The sequence below is a fragment of the Arvicanthis niloticus genome, chromosome 12, assembly GCF_011762505.2.
Source record: "Arvicanthis niloticus isolate mArvNil1 chromosome 12, mArvNil1.pat.X, whole genome shotgun sequence".
Classification (NCBI taxonomy): domain Eukaryota; kingdom Metazoa; phylum Chordata; class Mammalia; order Rodentia; family Muridae; genus Arvicanthis; species Arvicanthis niloticus.
Window position 1 is genome coordinate 73,258,602 of NC_047669.1, and position 20,957 is coordinate 73,279,558.

Here is a 20,957-nt window from a genome sequence, read left to right on the forward strand (position 1 = left end):
ATGACCCATGCTCCAATACCAGAACCTACGGAAAAGTAGCAGAGAACCAGCTCTCCAGGGTTACCCTCTGACCTCTGTGTGAACCCACTCCCACACATAAACACATCCACATATACACACACATACACACATAAATACTAATACACGCTTACTTCAAACGTTGTAAGAGGAAAGACACAAGGAGCTACTGGCGAAGACAAAGTGGCCGAGACTGGAGTTTTATCCCTCAGGTCTCAGCTCCACGACGCAGCCCTGCCTGGAGTCATTGCAGCCCGTGCAGGCTACACCTGACTGAGAGGATTATAGCTTTAGTCCTTCTGCTCTTCTCTGGCACTCAGTGGGGGTTTTACTCTCATTGAATAGTCTTTTGACTCTTCTGGACCCCTGGCATATCATGAAGGTTTTCAGACATCTGGAAGAAATTCTGAAGCCAGAATGTCCTCTCACGGGGAAGGTATGCCGAGTCTGCAGGCAGGGTGTGGGTAGGATGTATCCAGGGTCCCGTCCTCCCTCTGCATACTGCTTCAGCCTGGACTGTGACAGCTGGACAAGGCCTTCCAACTCCAGGCAACTCAGTGGCTTTCCAGTTGGCAGGGAGTCTTAAACGGAAAACGTAACGCCACTGGCTTTGCATTTTGCAGATTTCTAAAACACATTTAAAAAAAAAAATGTCCTCTTTCAGAGACTGGCAATGGACCCACGGTGCAAAGGAATGCCACTGTCCAGTTTTATACTGAAACCTATGCAGCGCGTCACAAGATACCCACTGATCATTAAAAACGTAAGTATGCTCGCCTGCGCCTTTGTGAGTGGAGGAAGGCTGGATGCGGCTAGAGGTAGTCAGAGGTGCCAGGACGCAGGGCCAGATTCCCAGCCAGTGTACCTGGGAGCTGACGTGTGGACGTCAGGTGCCCATATGGTGCTGAAGCTATCTGCTTGGTAACTGGGAGGGAAACAGTGTTTTACATGAAACAAACTGATAAAGCACAGCCTTCAGATGGCAACCGAGAGGCTGCAGAGCCAGGGAGTGAGCTCTGTTCCTGATACTTCCCCAGGGCTGGCATGGTGTTTGTGAACAGAATTTGGAGCAACACACACACACACACACACACACACACACACACACACACGAGGAGGGGGAGAGAGAGAAGGCTGCTCCCTGATGCTCCTCCCTGTACCAGATATCAGATATCTATTTTTCTCCTGTCCTTTCATGAAAGCTAGTTCCAAAGAAAATAGAATGAGTGTTTTTCCCTTGTCCACACCGGGAAATGAGCAGCCAACTCAGCTGCCCTCTGAGCCTTAGAGGTAGAGAAAAAGGGAAAAGGGACCCCAGGAAGGAGAAATCAGTTCCTTTTCTGAGAATGGTATTCAGAAACCTAGCCGTGGGTGCAGGTGTGCTCATGGCTACTCTGGGATGTGGGTGCCTGCTCTCTCTCTCTCTCTCTCTCTCTCTCTCTCTCTCTCTCTCTCTCTCTCACACACACACACACACACACACACCACACACACACACACACACACACACACACACACACACACACACAGACACACACACATGCACACGAAGTGTATGGATTTGATCAGGCTCCTCCTGTGTAACCAATCTCCCTCCCACAGGCTGCCTCTTCAGCCTGACCCAGCTCCACCCAACACCATACAGTGACTCCCCTGAGTTCATTCATTTGCAAAGTGTCTTCCCTTATTAACGTCTATATTTAATTATGTGCCGACTCTGGAAAGAAGCCTTTATAGTGAGTTTAACCAACAGAGAGAAAACGAAAACTCAAGAACCAAGAGGCATAAGTATTTAGAAGGAAACACAAACTAGTATTTTTAGATCACAGTTCTTGCTCCACGGGGCATCTCAGGGAAAGACCCAAGAGCTGAGAGCTGAACACAGATTTGGAAAAGTATGATAACTAAGCTTTTTAAGGATTTATTTTTATTTGCTGTGTGGAGTTTTGCCTGCATGTATGTCTGCATACCTGGTACCCTCAGAGGCCCGAAGAGGGCATTGGACGCCCTGGAACTAGACCCACAGATGGTTGAGATGGCATGTGAGTGCTGGGAACCCAGGGCTCGTTACTATGGTACACACGTGACAATCAGAGAATAATTTCAGAAGTCAGGTCTCTCCTTCCACTATGGGTCCCATAGTTTGAACTCAGTTTTCATGGTTGCATGGCGCATGCTCGGCATCATGGTTGAGTGGCGCTCGGTACCATGGTTGCGTGGCACATGCTCGGCACCATGCGTGGCACATATTTTCACCCAGTGAGTCAGCCATCTCCCTGTCCCCAAACCTAGAGTCATAGCAACATAAAAGAAAAATTTAATCCAGGACACATGTTCAGTAAGGAAAGTAATTAAATAAGTATGGCAGGTTTGTGCTATGAAAACTGTTTTAAACTATTTAATTCGTTGCGTGTCCCATCCTGGATGGATACCCAGCCCTGCAAACAGCCCGATAAGAGCTGTGCTGTTGCACTTAGCTAGGACAGATGTGTTCAGGGCTAAAAACAAACAACAAAAGAACACACAGAAAGATGCATTTGGGGGCTGGGGAGGTGGCTTAGCCAATGAAGTGCATGGGCTGTCAGGATCTATGTAAAAAGCAGACATGGTGGTATATACGTCATCACTGGGAGGCAGAGATGGAGGAAATCCTAGCTAGCTTCATCTAGTTGGTGAGCCCTGGGTGCCATCAAAACATTCTGTCTCACAAGGAAAACCTCACAGCTGAGGTTGCCCTCGGGCTTCCACTCATGGGCACACATGTGTCCTGTCTTAGTTAGGGTTTTACTGCTGTGAACAGACACCATGACCAAGGCAAGTCTTATGAAGGACAACATTTAATTGGGGCTGGCTTACACGTTCAGAGGTTCAGTCCATTATCATTATGACGAGAAACATGGCAGCATCCAGGCAGGCGTGGTGCAGGAAGAGCTGAGAGTTCTACATCTTCATCCGAAGGCTGCTAGTGGAAGACTAACTTCCAGGCAGCTAGGACTATGGAATTTTAGCCCATGCCCACTGTGACACACCTACTCCAACAAGGACACACCTCCTAATAATGCCACTTCCTGGACTAAGCATATACAAACCATCACATACACACACACACAAAGCATACAGATTTGCCCAGGGGAACCATCCTAATTGATTTCCAGGATGCACAGGCACCTGTGGCTATGCATGCTCTCTAGGGCACATGAGCACATGTTGTATGGCACCTATCCCACTTCACTGACGGTGCCCTGCCTTCTCCTAAACCTCCACTCTGGAGTTAACGGAGTACAGTTCAGTTCCAACACCAGGATTTCATCCTTGGTTCCCTTGGGTAAGTGAGCCAGGGAAGAGCAGCCGCTGGCTGTCAGCAGGGATGCCTGGCTAGTCCCCTTGGTCTCTGGCTGAGTTGCTCGTTCTATAAAATATGGTGAAGATTTTTGAAGAGAAGCTGAGTCCCTTCTGCTGCACTGTTCTGCATGCTACCTAAGATCTGGGATGTCCGTGTGTGTGGTTTAGTGTCCATGCTGGAAGCCAGCATTCTGTAGGGCAGGCTACAGCTCACTGCTGCCAACAAGCAGTGGCCATGACGCCCTGTGCATGGCTGTGGTGGGCACCATGCAGAACACTGTGGCTTTCATGACAATGGGCCCAGGTCCATCTACACCGAGGAGAGTGTCCTGACAGACTGATGTCTTCTGTACAGATCCTGGAAAACACTCCCGAGAACCACCCCGACCACAGCCACCTGAAACATGCCCTGGAGAAGGCGGAGGAGCTGTGTTCTCAGGTGAACGAGGGAGTTCGAGAGAAGGAGAACTCAGACCGGCTGGAGTGGATCCAAGCCCATGTGCAGTGTGAAGGCCTTTCTGAGGTAGCCACCTACTGGGCGGGGCCTGAACTGCTCACTGTAGAGTGCTGGCAGCCAGGACAGGAGGGGTGAGGCAAATCTCTCACTCTCTTCTCCAACTACAGCTTATTCTCTCAGCAGCGTGTCTCTCCTGCTCCTTAATACAACCGATGAGCACTTTTCATTTCAATTATATCATTTCCCACTGCCAAAAATTTATTTTTTCAAATGTCCTGGTTTCTTTTGTGTGTCTGTTCAAATATTCATTCTTCTTTCTCCTCCTCCTCCCCCTTTTCTTCTCCTCCTCTTCCTCTTCTTCTTTCTCTTCTTCCCCCTCTTCCTTTTCCTCCTCCTCCTCTTCCTCCTCCTCCTCCTCTTTTTCTTTCTCTTCTTCCCCCTCTTCCTTTTCCTCCTCCTCTTTTTTTTCTTCTTCTAAAACACTTTAAATATATTCATGTGTATTCTACTATCTGATAGTCTCAGTACCTGAGATCGTGGGTCATATACTTCTGTCTCTTGTTTCTGCTAGCTCACATCCCTCATGCCTTATTTTTCTCTATGTAGAGTAATCTTTTTCTGCAGTAGTCACCAAACCTCTTGCGTGCTGGTTAAGTACTATTTTACTGAACCACACTCTCAGCTCCTGTATTATAATTTTTTTTTAATCTGGAGTGTTTTTTGAAGTTCCCTCCCCTACGTGTGTCTTCAACTTGCATTTTCCCTAAGCAGATTGCTACCCGGACCACCCCAAGTTATATTTAGAGGGAGTTTGAAGGTCACATCGAATGAGTGAATTACAGTTGTGGTCTTGTGTGAGAGCCACCTGGCGGTCACGGGGTCGGGCAGCATATTCTCCCCCACCTAATGAAGCCGAAGCCAGTGAAGTCTCCTTGCTTTTCTTTCTGGAGAGTCACCCTGCTGAGTCCATCACGTCAGCCTGGGGTCCAGCTGTCTTTATTCCACCACACAGTAGGGGCTCAATGTCACCAGGTCCAAAGGGCTTGCACCGCCCTTGGTGTTTGTGTTTGATCTTCTAATAACTTCATTTTCATTCTGGTTTGAGGATCTGCACATTTCTTCTTAGTTTATTTTTTTTTACCAGCTTGCATTTTTAAAGTGTTTATATTTTGCTCCTTTTTAAAAGAAGTTTGTGTTGGTGAGTCCCCTGGGTTTTAGCCCACACAGGAGTCTTTATTGTCTGTTACTCTTCCTGTCCCTCAACCTCCACTCTCATCTTTCTGCCTGTGTTTTCGCTGTACTCGAGCACACAGGTGTACAGATACATATGTGAAGCATGCATGTCTATATACAATTGCTAGAGTTTTCCAAAACACGGGTAGAATGTGTTTCTCTCGTCTTTCTTCCCTGTGGTTTTCCCTTCTTCTAAAGTTCCAAGGGTACTTCCTGCATGGAGACCGACCACACCCTCCGTTCAATACCAAACCCCAAGTACATTTTAAGAAGAGAGAAAAAAAGATTGTGACCTTGCCCCACCTCAGGGGCTAGAGAGGTGGCTCAGCAGGTGAGAGCACTGGCTGCTCATATAGAGGAACAGAGTTCAGTTTTGAACATCCACATGGTGGGTCTCAATTACTTGTAACTCCGGTTCCAGGGGACCCGACACCTCTTGGTTTCCACTGATACCAGCTATGCATGTGGTGCACAGACACACGGGCAAAACCATCACACACATAAAACAAAACAGAATAAAATAATAGAATGATGTGGCTCCTCCATTTGAAGAGACGATGATCACAGGGGAAGCTGATAAAATGAGTATATGAGATTACAGACGAAGAATCATGAGGTGACCTGCGTGCACGAGGAGGAAGTAATCCAGATGTGCAGAGAGGCACTGGAAGGTGACTGGAAGGTGACACTCTCTGTGTGTGCAGAACAGAATCAGGGATGTTTTATGAGCTCAGAGCCCAGCCACACCGGCACTCTGGTAAGGAGTGTGGATGGACCAAAGGCTACAAGGCATGGGGTAGAGGGAGGTCACGCTGGACGAGGCCCGTGTTTGCTCTGAAAGGCTGTAGCCTTGGCCGTGTAGAGCCTCCAAGTCATGCTTTAACCTTCCTTCCAGCCCACAACTCACCAGAAGTAGTGGAGAGGAAAGGTTAATAGGGAAAAGGAGGATGGGGACCTGTTTAGAAATCGTTCTTTGGGGCAAATACAATCTGCACTGTCAGAATATCAGCAGTTCAGTTCAGTTCACAGACCAGCAACAGCCGGTCAATCCACTCACAAACACCATTCATGAGTCAGCAATGGCAGTTTGATCCACAAGAAATTCAAGGCTCTGTCAGTCGGCCCATGTCTGTTCTTGCCTGAACACCACCAGAGTTCTTTGGTGCGTTTCTCTTTACAAAGTCACTACAAACAATGATCAGGGAAGAAGGCAAGGTGAACCAATGAAGACCAGAATCAGCAAAGCCCAACAACAGAGTGCAAAAGACCAGCAAAAGAGTGGCAAGGCGAACCAATGCCACACAGTGTCATCAACTAACTATTCCCTTTCCAAATATCCTGTATTCTCTCAAGTGGACACTCTAGCAAAACATCACATGCCCTTTCCCAGGCTGCTTTCAGAGAAACACCACGAGTCTGGTCTTAATAAAAACATTCTCTACGTGCCTGCTTCAGCAAAAAGCACATAAAAAAAAAAACACCTCTCATAAGACAGTGTTGAGTTCCATGACCTCCTTCCAATGCTTTCCTCAGAGACATGTGTAGGTAACTGTGGTCTGGAGAGAAATTTTCTCTTGGAGGCATCCTGGATAAAATATCGCACAGGTAATGTGGGCCAAAGGCAGTTACTTGGGCAGTTGGAGGCCGTGAAGGTCAGACACTTCCAGATGTCCTGTGCCTGTGCACAGCTGTGGCTCTGTCTTCCTGCCTACTGTCAAAAGTGGGGCTTTGGCCAAGTCTATCAGCCTCAGATGGGCTGGCCTGAAATGACAGCCCCCAGGTAGATGTTGGAACCACATGTCAGTATTCACAGTTGCCCTTGCTGCTGGTGAGTGGCAGGAGAGAGCTATGCCTTCAGTTTCTAAACTAGTAATGGGGTGAGATTCAGCGTGCACTGTTGTGTAAGGCTCTGAAGGGTCACTTAGTGCCACCAAATTGTGCAACCTCTCCTGTTCTGGGGTTTAAGTCTTGTGGGGACTTCCTGTTGGAGCTGGGTTTTGCTACTGCTACTCCAGGGTAGTGCCCACATGGAACAGGTAGCCAAGAGGGTAGCTAGTGGGCCCCATTCTTCCTAACGGCCCACTTCTCGTATGTTCTCATATATCTTAAACATCCTAGCCTTAATGGTTGAGCCATCTCTCCATCCCTCCACTTCTCAATAAATGAAGGGGAGAGACACACCATGCCCTGAGATTAGAGCGAAGCCCCAGAAGAAAGGCTTGAGAATTTAGCCAAGACTAATCCTGGAACCCCAGAACCTTGCCTTCCTTTCTTGGCTCCAGGAGCTGCTGCCGGGAATCCTTAGAGCCATTCTTGGTTTGTATGTGGGATTCGGTCCCACTAGGGTCCAGCCTTTGACTCTGATGCACCGGAACAGAGAAACAAACACATCTCGCCTTCTTCCTGTCTGGTTGTCTTTTCTAGCAACTGGTGTTCAATTCGGTGACCAACTGCTTGGGACCACGCAAGTTTCTGCACAGCGGAAAGCTCTACAAGGCGAAGAGCAACAAAGAGCTGTATGGCTTCCTCTTCAACGACTTCCTCCTGCTGACCCAAATCACAAAGCCCTTAGGCTCTTCCGGCACCGACAAAGTCTTCAGCCCCAAATCTAACTTGCAGTATAAAATGTACAAAACGGTAAGGTTTATGTAGCTCGTGGAAAGAGGGGTCTCCAAAAGAAGTCTGCTTCAGAAGGGTTTGGGACTACAGTGTGGAGAGAGCAGAGGGGAGGAGCTGAGAGACTAAGGGGGAGGAGCTAATATGGAAAAGGGAGGGCCAAGAGAGTAAGGGGAGGGGCTAGGAGAGGGTAACTGGAGGAGCTAGGTTAGAGTAAAGGGAGGAGCTAAAATAGGCAAGAGAAGGAGCCAAGATAGAGTAAGGGGAGGAGCTAAAATAGAGTAAACCGAACAGGCAGGGTAGAGGACTGCCCATGTCCCGCCTTGGTTCCCAGTAACACACAATCCTATTGCTAGCCCCGACTTCTCACATGACAAAGACATGTGTTACTCCATTTAAGTGAGCAGGCCTCATGGCCAGTCCCAGCACCCTCTGTGCCTTCCACTCTGTCCCAGATGCCCTGACAAACTCTCACAGTGGCCTGAAACATCTATGCCCTCCCCTTTGGCCACCAATGTGTGGAAAGTTTTTCTTTTTCTTTTAACAGAATGCTAAGTCCCGTGTGTGCAGGCTTGTGTCTGTGTGTAGCCATGCCATGAGAGATTTTATTTTCTAATTTTGTCTATGCGTGGTGGGGGAGGGGGGGTCTTTCCTCAGGGGTTCTCATAGGAGCAGCTGCTTGCTTTATTTTGGGAGATAGCGAGTGGTTATGAGGACTGCTTCTAGAGCCTTTGTATGAAAGTCCTGGAGACACCCTCTTAGGTGTGACGACTGTTTGCTGTTTAGGATGTAATATAGGGAAACAGAACAGTTATTTCTTACTTGTAAGGTTGATACCTGTAAAACAAATATAGCTTGATATAAAAGTCAGTATTAACGGGGCTGGAGAGATGGCTCAGAGGTGAGGAGCGCTTGCTGCTTTTACAGACGATCCCAAAACTCACATGGCTGCCTACAACCATCTGTAACTCCAGTCCCAGATGACCTGACCCCTTCCTCTGGCCCCTGTAGACAGTGCACACACTGCACAAACACAAGCAAGCAAAGTACCCTTACACACTTAAAAAAATTAGTATTAACATAAAATCTATATTCTGGTATAGTTGTATGTGCTAAGCTACAACCACACACCCTTCACCTAGATTACTGGGTCGCGCACACACGAACATGCTCAATGTAGTTTATGAGGAGGCATACACACACTCGCACACACACACACACACACACACGCACACGCACACGCACACGCACACACACACACACGCATGCTCACCTTACACACACAGAGAGCCCCTGCCTTGTTCTGTAATGCCTTTGCCTTATGACTTTGCAGCCCATTTTCTTAAACGAGGTTCTAGTAAAATTGCCCACGGACCCTTCTGGAGATGAACCTATCTTCCACATTTCCCACATCGACCGAGTCTACACCCTCCGAGCAGAGAGCATAAATGAGAGGTAAGCCCCAACCCCTCCCTAGTGCTGGGTGAGGTCCACTCCTTAGCATGTCCCAGCATCCCTCAGCTGCCATGCTATCACCTCTGTGTGGAAGGAAGTAGTATATATACTATTTTTTTAAAACTTCTCAAAAGTTAGACATCTGGCATGAATTTTCCAAAATAAAAATGGACTGAAATCAGCTTTGCTCCAGGCCCCCACCCTTTTTTTTTTTTTTTTTTTTTTTTTTTTTTTTTTTAGAAATATTTAGCAGTCTTTGAAGAATTGAGAGCTGCTCAGATTGTCCTAAGTTTCCCAGGTGATAGAATCCAACAGGAAGGTGATTTGGGACTAATCCGGCCCCCAATCCCTGAGGATGGCAATCTGGGTCTTTGGGTTGCTAGTATTTTTCTTCAGTTTTATTTTAGACTGTTCTGGAGCCAAATGAAACAGATCGCTCTCTGAAGGGCAGGCTTGACACAAGGCCAACAAGCCTTCCCAAGAACATTCCTGCCAGGCAAGAAGGTTGGCTAAAGTTACTGCACGTATGGCTCCCTGGGAAAACCCGCACGCCAAAGCACCTCCTGGCGTGTGCTTCCCCCCCGCCCCACCCTCCGAGTGTGAAGCATTTCTCCGCTTGGGTGATTTTAGAAAAAAAGACCCTTCTGTCTTCCTGGGCCCTCCAAGCGTGTGATGCTTTGCCGTGAGGGAGGACAGGGAGGAGCCACATGCTCCTCCAGCCTGGCATTTATTAGACTTTCTTCATGGACGAGGGGAACATGAAGGTGATCTTGAGTGCGTCCATTACTTATGGGCGGGGCTGTTACTCCAGTAATTGTGCCTGCCTCAAGTGCTCAGAATCCCGGGTTCAATTCCTAGCACCGCGTAAACCAGTTATAGAAGTGTGTGCCTGTAATCCCAATGCTTAGAAGGTGGAGGGAGAGATAGAAATTCAAGGCCATCATCAATTACTTAGTGAGTTTATCACCAGCCTGGACTAAATTATATGAGACCCTGTCTCAGAAATGAACTAACAATCAACAACAAAAACATACACACAAAACAAAACAGAAAAAACAACAAAAAGCAAGACAAACAACAACAACAAAACTTGTCGGCTGACGGTAGGGATAATTAATTATTAGCATCATACTTTACAGAACCAAACTTTCTTTTCTGAGCCTTTGCTGTTAAATTCAAATAAACCAAGTAAAAATGAGTCCTGGAAACAGAATTTGAGCAGACCCAGAGCCTGCTCTGTGCGTTCTGTTTGGCAACAACATTCTGTCTCTTCCCATCCAAGGACTGCCTGGGTGCAGAAAATCAAGGCCGCGTCTGAGCTCTACATAGAGACGGAGAAAAAGAAGCGAGAGAAGGCATACCTGGGTAATGTGCCCCGGAGCTCAAGACACTGGGGCGGGAGGGCAAGAGTATTGGATGAAGGGCGGGGCGGGGCGCAGAGTATTGGATGAAGGGCGGATTTCAAGGGCAAGAGACAGGAGAGGGCCTTGCTTTCAAGTGCGGGCAGATGCCTCGCACAGATTGCGAGCGTGCTGGGAAGAGAAGGGCATCAAAGCGAATGTGAAAGGAAGAGGTTTTTGAGTTGTTTTCTTGTGGTTTAGTCCGTTCCCAGCGGGCGACCGGTATTGGAAGGTTGATGGTGAACGTGGTAGAAGGCATTGAGCTGAAACCCTGTCGGTCACATGGTAAGGGCCCATTCAAGCACTCTAGAATATTCGGGGTTCTCTGTCCTCTCCCCACTCTTAACCAATTTGACATCAGCTGTGCAACTTCTTATGTAAATTTCTGCTGCCATTGGTTTTTCTAGCACTGATCAAATTATATATATGTATGTATATATATACATATATATACATATATATAATTCTATAACACATAATGTATATAATAGTAACATATATACATAATATATAGTTTATATAACATCATATACATTATATATATAAATTTTTGTAGAATTCTTTCCATCTTCCTGCTTTTCAGGGAGACCTGAGAGACTTCATTCATAACACGTGTGACACGTAGTGCACATGACGTATGTGTACAGATCAAAATGGAGTCTTGCTAACGGATTTGTTCCCCTTCTGAATGTGGTACAAAACTCTGGGAGGGTCCACCAGATCTTCCACTTGTGAATCTCGAAGGTGTAGGGGGATCAAAATGAAATGTGTCCCACCTGGCAGGGGATTTTGTTCACTCCAGGAAAGAGCAACCCGTACTGTGAGGTGACCATGGGCTCTCAGTGCCACATCACCAAGACAATCCAGGACACGCTGAACCCTAAGTGGAATTCTAACTGCCAGTTCTTCATCAGAGACCTGGAGCAGGACGTTCTCTGCATCACTGTGTTTGAGCGGGACCAGTTCTCGCCTGACGGTGAGTGGGAAATGGCCCTCCCGGCACCCTTAGCCTCCCTCCGTCCTCCTCCCTCGGGGATGCTCGCCCCTACACGCTTTGCCCTCAGGGCACCCCGGGTACCACCCGCTCTGCCCTTGGGGTACCCTCCGTCCCACCCCGCCGTCGTGCAGGATTCATGCTTCCCCATCTGAGAACCCGAGCCGGGCAGTCCCTGGGCTTCTCTCCTGAGAGGTTGGTGCGAGGAGCTGTGGGAGGATGTGGACAGGAAGTGCTTGGGCTCGTCTTCGTCGTCGTGGTTTCACTGAACTAGACAGACTGTAGTAGCCTGCTTTCCCACACAGGCGTATGAGGGAGGGCATGCCTGGGCACCTCGATGTAGTGCGGGTTGTTTTCTGTGCTTCCCTATCATCAAGGATGCCTCAGCAGGTAAAGGCCCTTGCTGCCAAACCTGATGATTTGAGTTTGATCGCTAGGACCCACATGGCGGAAGGGGAAACGGACTCCTGTAAGTGTCCTCCGCGCGTGCCATGGCGTGTAACACACGCACCAACACATACACGTACAAAACATATACAAAGTAAATACGCTCTTTGAAAAGCAGTGAGAGAGCCACACCTGGTGGTTCCCTGTAATCCCAGCATCCGGGAGGCTGATCCAGGAATTATGAGTTTGAAGACACAGAGGCTATGTAAGGAGACTTGTTAACGCTGGCCCGGGGAGTGAGAAGGACATTGGCCCACAAGAGGTGCTTCAGAGTCAGCTGCTGTCCCTCGGGAAGCACCCAGAGCTTCAATTGTGTAGAACACGCCTTTCCCTCAACCTGCGCTCTCTTCTGCAGTGATTTTTGGTCAGTGGAGCCAGGAAGCCATATTCTCTCAGCCAAATAAAAATCAGAGAATGAGTTTAAAGCTCAAGGTCTCAGTCGTCTTGGAGGAAGGACAAACTGAGGGCACGGTTGAGTGCTGGCACTGGGCCAAGATGACATAGTTCCACGTGGTTTGTGTGTGTATATATGTGTGTGTATGTGTGTATGTATATAAATATATATCTTAGTATATAAATTGGATTTTTATATAAATTATCTGTATCAGTTATACTGTCGGTATGCTGGCTGGTGATGGCCTCGAAGCTGGTGACACACCAGAGTGTGACAGGAACACTTGGTTCCTAGGGTCTTGGCTCTCAGCTGCTATGCTTTATGTACATAGCATGTATGTCTGTGTGTGTGTGAGGGAGGGAGTGCAGTCCTCTGGAGCTGGAGTTACAGACAGATATGAGCTACCATGTAGGTGCTAGGAATTGAACCCAGGTTTTCTGGAAGTGCTCTTAACCACTGAGACATCTTTTTAGCCCTGGAATAAGATTTTTTTTTTAATTTAAGTACACATATATTATGTGTTTGTGTGTGTGAATATATGTCACATATATGTGTGTATGTTGTGTATGTGTATGTCATGTGTGTGTCATGCATGTGTAGGTAGGTAACTGGGGAGTCAAGAGTGTATCAGAGTCCTTGGAGCTGGAGGTACAGGCTGTTGTCAGCTACTCCACCATGTGGGCACTACTAAGCTGTCTCTCCCGTAAGCGTGTGTGTGTGTGTGTGTGTGTGTGTGTATGCATGTGTGCGCACATGTGTGTGTGTGTGTCTTAGGTATCACCACTAAGGAATGTTCTACTTTGTGTTTTGAGGTAGAATCTGTCCCTGGCCTGGAGCTCACTGATTGGTTCAACTTGCTGCCCATCCTGTTTTACCTCCTCAGTGTTAGGGTTACAAGTCTGTGCCACCATTAGTGGCTTTAAAAAAAAAAAAAAAAAGGATAGGGTTTCAGGTAGCCAACGCTGGCCTGGAGCCAGTTTATACAGTGTGGGAATTAATCTCAGGCTTAAGCACAGTAGGCAAGCACTCAACCAACTGAGTTATGCTCTTGGCCCAGCTTTTAAAAAGGTGTGTGTGTGTGTTTGCCTACGTGGCACCATATGTACATAGGAGCCTGCGGGGACCAGAGGAAAGTGTCGGATCCCCTGGAATCAGAGTTACAAGTGGGTTGTGAGCCACCATGTGCATGCTGGGAAACGAATTCAGGTCCTCTGGGTGAGAGGCGTATGTTCCTAACTGCTGAGCCATCTCTCCAGTTCCGTCCCTCCTCGCCCCCGTTTTCATTTTAAACGTAGATCCTGGGGATCAAACTTATGTCCGTGAGGCTCGCAGGCACACGTTTTTACTGACTGAACCTTCTTGACTCTGTTAATATATTTTAAAAGATACACAGAATATATTCTATTTGTGGGTACCATGTGGCATCTCAGTAAGTGTATATAATGTGTAGCAATCCATCAGGGGAGTTGGTATACCCATCACATGGATATGTATTAGTTTTTGTTGGGAATATTAAAAAGTCTTGGGGGTTTTGTTGTTGTTTCGTTTTATCATCAAACTATCATTGACAACTCCACGTGGAGGTAAATTGGAAGCACTAGTGCTTGTCTTAGTACCAGCGGTCTTAGAAGAACACCAGAATGGCCATTCACAGGAGAGTCCCGGTGTAATGAGCGTGCATCTTGGAGACAGCAACTCTTTCTGAGGAGCCCTTTGTTTTTTCTCCCTTCAGATTTTTTGGGACGGACAGAGATCCGAGTGGCTGACATCAAGAAAGATCAGGGCTCCAAGGGGCCGGTTACGAAGTGTCTCCTGCTCCATGAGGTCCCCACGGGAGAGATTGTGGTCCGCCTTGACCTGCAGCTGTTTGATGAGCCGTAGCAGCCCTGGGATGATCGTAGATGACTTCCTCCTCAAGACGCCATGTGGGCGTGCTGTCTGGTGGTCAGCCATGAAGCAACTGGGACAGCAAAGACGAAGCCCTTTGAGGCTGCTAGGAGTCTTTCTCGACAATCCTGCCCTTCAAACCATGTCTTATTTTATGAATCCAAATTCTCTTTTCCTTTGTCCTCCCCCTGGTCTCATCATGGCTTCTAGAGTCTCTGAAATCCATAACCATCAGCTAGGTTCCATTGAGAGCCTGGATCCTTCCCTGGGCTGGAGGTGTGGGTCTGGTTCCTAGAAAATAGATTTATAAACGCAGTGACTGTGTTTTGGAGAACTGTGTAGGTCTCCTGTTTCTCACCTCTACCAGCCCTTTGTAGACAACTTGGCCTATGATACCCTATGCGTGGTGTGCTTAGTCCAATTACAATGGAATTGTTGCTTTGGAAACCAGCTCTCACTGGGAAATGGGGCTCTAGATTGAATGCTTGGCACCATGGCTCTGGAACAGGTACCGACTTAGTTAACTCTCTGGAGAGCTGTCGCTAGAAGAGACTCACACGTGTTGTTAGAACTGGACCATTCCCTTTTAGACTCCCTTAATGTCGATCAGTGAAAACGCGTTGGTATGCTACAGGGTGATTCTGTTCTGATTCTGGGTATGTTTGGAGGATGCTCCAAAAGCATTATCTGCCAGGTTCTGTCCTGATGAGTTAGGTCCCACTGCGGGTCACTGGGAAGGCTTAATGACATTGGGTCCTGGGTGCCGGCTATTGTCAGAGCATCCTCTTTGGTCTTGGAGAACCTAGGATGTTTGTTTTGTGAGAAGTTCTGTCTGGTGACCAGCTCTGCCTGAGCCCACTCTGTGCTTAAAAGACTGTTGTGAAACAGTCTTTAGTGGTCACCACCCCACCTCTCGACATACCAGGAAGTCATGCCTTAGACGGATGAAATTTGAAAAAGAAGGGATTCAAGATGGACTAGGAGGTGTGGAGAGATGCCAAGAAAATTCATTACTGGGTTGGGGGAAAGACCTCGGGAACACATGAGCCCCACGCATGGGGTGGGAAGGTGGGAGACACTCCTGGGCATATACCAACCTCTAAATCATAGGAACACACACACTTTTGTCAGAGTCAGGAGTGAATGACCATAGGCTAGGCTTTTAGTCTGAGTTCTTCAGGTTTTTTTTTTCCCTTAAATACTAAGAGATAGGTTGGTTATCTAGATAATAACTTGATTTGCTAATAAGAAGTGCAGGTTGAGCTTGGTTCCCTTGTCAGGTCTGCATCTCCAGTCTGTGGTCATGGCCTGGTCTTTGCATGTCTTTGGATTCTGGACTCCGGCTTGCCTGTGTTAGGTGGTGGTCCTTTTTACAGTTGGTCCTTGGATTTGAACCCTAGTTCTAGAAGTACTTTGTAGATGGTAGTGTCTCGGTGACAGAACAGCCACTCTGCTGAAATCTGAACGCTCCATGTGACCTCATCAGGTCCCTCTCTATGTGTGTGTTTCAAGTAATTTCTCAAAACCTGTATGTGGCGAAGGACAACAGTTTACATTTCATACTTCCAAGACGCACTTAGTATTTATTTAATTGAAGATAGTGTTGACTTTTGTATCAAGAACAACAGACACACCTATTTTTTGAAACAAGCCAATAAACTCTTGAGTTAGCAGCTTTCAACTGAACGTGAGATAGCCGTTAACTTCAAGCATGCATCGGCTTACCACTTTCCCAGCAGAAAATACTATCAAAACACTACGCGCTCGTGTTTCTGATGTTGTAAAGAAACTGTTTTAAATAGAAGCTATAAATAGATCTGGGACCCATGCTTCCTTGCTTCTTGCTAGGGGGCTTTGTTCCGTGTGTTGATGAGGGACGTGCTCCCATGGTGTGAAAAACAAGCATTCTATGTTCAAATGGCCAGTGTAGGGTCACTGTTACAACCCCTCCCCTTCTCCCTTCCCTCATTCCCCTTCCCCTTCCAAATTGAACACAAGTGTGATGTGAGCATCAATGTTCCCATAGGAAGGATGAGGCATGCATGGTCACCCCGTAGGTCTGGGTTACCTAATCATAGAACCACGTGATTGTAGCATGTGAGTGTAGTCTGTGAGTCTTTCCCCCAGGGGACTCTACTGGACACCCTTGGCATTGTCCTCGGGGTTGACAGATCTGGCTTGGCGTCCTTGCATCTACAACCGACTGTCAGACTGGCATTTGCTGTGATTGACTGTATTTCCGGATGAGCTGGGCTGACCCTCAGACCCAGCTGTGACTCTGGGTTCTGTTGAGATGGAGTCCTACTGTGATCCGTGGGTGACACACAGAGTCTCAAACCTTGATTCTCTCCTCCTTCACATCTACCTTTTAGACCAGCCAGGCTACACTTCCTACAAACTGCAGGTCCTTGCCAAGGAGTAATCTGAGTCTCAGCTGTCCGCTTTGTAAATGCTTACCCAAGCTGTACCACCAGGCATCCTGATGCCAGCCCTTCAGACACCCCCTGAAGGTATCCCTCTTCTACGGGCCACACTGCCAGTGCCCCCCACTCTGACTCAGGAAGAGGTTTTCCTGGAGTGTGGCTATGCTCTGACCCTCAGTCACCCCTGAGAATTACCCCAAGAGTTCTGAGGACAGAAGTTCCTGGGTGGGCTTCCTTCATGGGCCCAAGGGTCAATTCTGGTCTCTGGGGAAGTGCCCATGTTTTGTTCCCCTAGCAGGTGGACAGATAGCTTTATCTCTTGGGACCAGATTTGCTGTGCCCACAAGAGTTTGGAGACAAATGTCAATCAGTAAGGTCCAGATCTGCCCTCGATGGAACAGAGAGCTTTGTAGACAAAAGATACCAAGAAGGCTAGACAAGGGTGGTGGGTTCAGCTTTGAAATGATATGTCTCTATCACTGGACAGCAAACAAGAAGCCTCTCACCCTAAAGAACATTTCTTCCTTATTTTCAGACAGAACCTGACTCCATAGCCCAAGATGTCCTTGAACTCAGGATTCTCCTGTCTCAGCCTCCTGTGTGCTGAAATCTCAAGTGTGTACCACTGTGCTCAGCTGTCTTCATTTTTATAAAAGGTGAATCAGTGGGCTGCTCATACTGTCTGTTATCTTCACTTGGTGCCAATGTGTGTTCTAGACGTGTGTCAGGAGGTCACAGGCATCTAGAAAAGGTAATCACAGGTCGGTCTTCTGAGGTGGGGCAGCAGCTACTTCCCCAGGAGCTGCTGGGCAGGAGCAGAGCTGGTGACCATATACACTCAAAAACCCATCGGATCTTAATCAAGGACATATGGACTTATGGACAAGCTTCTCGGGCTTCATTTGACAGGTGGAGAACCTGAGCCAGATGTGGCCGCCGCTGTGAGGCTCTGTACTCCCGGGGCTTTGTTCCCGGCTGCTCCGGCCTGTTTTGACTCCTAGGAAGAAGTCGAACATGTGATGGATTCTTTTATTCTTTCAGACCCTGTCAGAGTCCAGATGCACTGGAGTTAGCACCAGTACCTCTCCTCTTCCCTGGATCAGCCCATGGGCCCAAATTCTTGTGTTTTCCTTTGTTTCCTTCTCACTCTCCAAAGACTCGTTGAAGATGACATTTCAGGGAATTATTGGGCAGGCCTACCATGCTGGGATAGACCTTGGAGACAGAAGAGCCTAATCTTGCCAGTAATCGACAATAAGGAGCCCCAACATGGGTACCAAGATGACCCCTGCTCCTCCCCTGCACAGTCTCCTTGGGGGGGGAAGGGGCGGAAATCAGTTCTTGACCTTTGCCCAACTCCATTGCTCGACTCCCTGGCGAGGGACCTGCGGGGGCACAGGGGTGTGAGGGCCACGGGCCCAAAGTAATGAGGCAAAGCAGGAGAAAGAAGGCAGGAAGGAAAAAGAAAGAGGGAAGGAAGGAAGGAAAGATGAAAGGAAGGAAGGGAGGGAGGAGGGGGGCAGGCAGGCAGTCAAAAGAGAACTTTAAGCAGGCTTCCCCACAGGTGACCAAGGCCCAAGTGAGGGCTGATTGGGGGTGAAGGCTCTCTCACTGCCACGTGCTCCTCATAGGGGCTTAGGGGACCCCATCTTTGTGGAAGAGACTTGCAATCCCTGCCACACATGCCAGGTATTCATATATCTGAAGATGTGACTTATCCCTGCCCTCCTTGTCGAGGAAACTTAGACCACTAGTGTTGCAGCCCTGAGAACCATCCCGGCTCTCTGAGTGGCAAGTTTCCACAGGCCCTTGGGCATAGCGTTCTGTTTTAAATGACTCTTATTCATAAACATTCTCCTTTGATTGGCTTTTCAAGGAAATAGTGAAGACTTCTTGTTCATCTTGACTTGGAATAAACAACTAGCTGCTTGCCACAGGGACTCCTCTTTCCAGTTCCCTGTTCCCTGGTACCTGGAAAGCTAGAGGAAGAGAAAGTTCCAGAGACCATTTCCTCACAGGGCATTGCACGAGGTTCCCATTTGTAGGTCCCAAGGATCAACTGAGGTGTATAATGACCTCATCTCTGTAAGAGGATCCAGGAAAGATTCTGTCCTTGGGAAGCATAGGAAAACACAACTCACGAGAAAGATGACCACAATCTCAGGCAGTCTAACCTGACAGCATTACAACTCCTATGTCCGCACCCTGGGCAGACTGCAGTCAGGAGCATGGTGAGCAGTGCTGACTGCTGTTCTCTCAGGGGGTCCTGAACCTGTCCAGGCCACCTATTGGGAGCTGGGAGGCAGAGAAGGGGCCTCCTTTGTGGCTTTTAAGCCAACTTGTAGATCTAATTTTGAGTCATTTTAATAACATAAAATTCATGTTCTGTGGCTGGGTGGATCGCTGGCCAAGTGCTGACCCGGCAAGCCTGAGTGAGGGCCGGAGTTCGATTCCCAGCACCTGCGTAAAGAAAGCAGCTGCAGCAGTATGTACCTGTAATCCCAGCACTGGGGACATCGAGACAGGGGGATCTCTGGGCCTGTTACTTGGTGGTGTGGCTCACAGGGTTGGGGAGGAGAATTAGCTGGTGATCTCTAGAGTTGGTGAGACATCCTGTCTTGAGGGATAAGGTACAGAACATTCAGTATTGGCAACATCTGGGCTCCTGAACTTATATATGTGCATGTGGGAACACACACACACACACACACACACACACACACACACACGTGTTTATCTCCACCAAACAACAAACTCAGTTCTATGCAGACCTAGCTAGCTCCTTTAGTAAAAGGGGACAATAATTTATGTTTTGACATATAATTCTTCTAGAACTGTGTGTGGCTGTCCTACTTCAGGGTGAATTGCCCCTACGCTGTGTCAGGGCCTATGCTATATTTTAATAGGATCTGTTCTGGTTTCTGGACCAGCCTCGAGTATTTTACCCAGCGATGAGTATTTTAGTGTTCAAAGTCCACCAAAGAGAGCTGCGTTCAGAAGTGGGCTTATTCTGTCCGCCTTCGAATTTCTCAGCTTCCCTCCGGGATTTCTGGAGAGCTGGCCAGTGACCAAGGCTCCTTTTTACGCCATGGAAATCCCTCCTTCCTTCTTTTACAACCATGGTATACTTCTGTGCGAGAGCTGCGTCTGTGGCTTTCTGCCTCTCCGGCTATACTCTTTCGTCGTTCTCGTCTTATCTCCTCCTGTTCTCGGTGAAAACAGACTGGGACCCCCCCCGCCCCCCGCCCCCCCCCCCCCCCCCCCCGACAAATAGGAGCCAAAGGCAGTGTGGTGGCTAGTGTGGCGAGCTGCTTTCTGTCTGCAAGCTTCCGCATCACGGGGCTGTTCCTACCTAGACAGCAGGTTCAAGGTGCTGGCGCCCCCTGCTGCATCCCAGGAGCATTGCTCTTGTGTGACTCGGAAGGAACTCGCTAGTGGGAGGCATGGGGGTAGGGGAAGGCTAGAACTGGCTGTAGTGAGTGGCTTCCCAGCTGAGCCGCGAGCGAAGGAAGGTCGCGTGAACCCAGCGCTGGGCATCTCCTGAGATGGCGTTCCTGCCTGCTGCGGCTGGGGCCGGGCAGAGACCCTTCTCGGCTTCCTTGCCTTCTCTGTGCCTACTTCAGAGGGGAACTTTGAATTCAGTTCTCCACAGGAAAGGACTAGCTGCCTGAAGGAGACAGGTCGCTCTGCTTGGTAGGACAGCAGAGTTGTCTACCTGAAGACTTCAATTTTAGATATTTTAAGAGGCAAATGGTGGTTTGATGCGGCCGCTGGATGCACAGCGTGTGTCTGCGAGTGAGTGTGTATGTGTGTACTGGGCATTGGGGAATGGCTGTGTGTCCAACGGAAGGAGACAGGAAACATGTTGCTACACCCTTCCCCATGTGGCGTTCAGGACCAGCTGGTAATGTGTGTGGGCCAAGTGCAAAAATAAAAATGGTGACCTCCTTGTTCCAAATGATTGGGGATTTCAGCAGTGGTCACAGAGAATTGAGCTGAGTTTGAGTTTGGGCCCTGCTGCTTGCAGGGGTGGGGTGGGGGGAGGCCTCCAACACCCTGGAGCTGGCCTAGACTACAAAGGGAGCAGGGCCTTGTTATGTCTCTTTTCTTTGGAAAGGTCTCCCTTCTCCCTCCCTCCCTCTCTCCGTTCCTTCCTTTTTTCTTTTCTTTTTTGTGCTCTTTTTCATGCTTTTATTTATTTATTTTTATTGGATATTTTATTTACATTTCAGATGTTATTCCCTTTCCCCATTCCCCCCACACTACTTAGAAACCCCCCCCCATCCCATTC

At 48.3% G+C, this 20,957-nt stretch overlaps 1 protein-coding gene across 3 annotated transcripts in view; it reads left to right on the forward strand.

Moving 5' to 3' along the window:
• The window catches only part of Itsn1 (intersectin 1), a 181,309-nt gene extending 166,732 nt beyond the window's left edge, over positions 1-14,577 (forward strand). For 2 of the 3 annotated variants that reach the window (XM_076943156.1, XM_076943157.1), the window contains 8 exons: positions 683-781; positions 3,716-3,883; positions 7,475-7,687; positions 9,000-9,121; positions 10,404-10,486; positions 10,723-10,806; positions 11,324-11,497; positions 14,089-14,381. In XM_076943156.1, the coding sequence (XP_076799271.1) occupies positions 683-781; positions 3,716-3,883; positions 7,475-7,687; positions 9,000-9,121; positions 10,404-10,486; positions 10,723-10,806; positions 11,324-11,497; positions 14,089-14,237 (1,092 nt within the window). In that variant the 3' untranslated portion in view covers positions 14,238-14,381. Of the gene's footprint in view, positions 1-682; positions 782-3,715; positions 3,884-7,474; positions 7,688-8,999; positions 9,122-10,403; positions 10,487-10,722; positions 10,807-11,323; positions 11,498-14,088 lie in introns of all 3 variants that reach the window. The other variant, XM_034514696.2, reaches the window with a different exon arrangement.
• Positions 14,578-20,957: the final 6,380 nt, after the last annotated feature.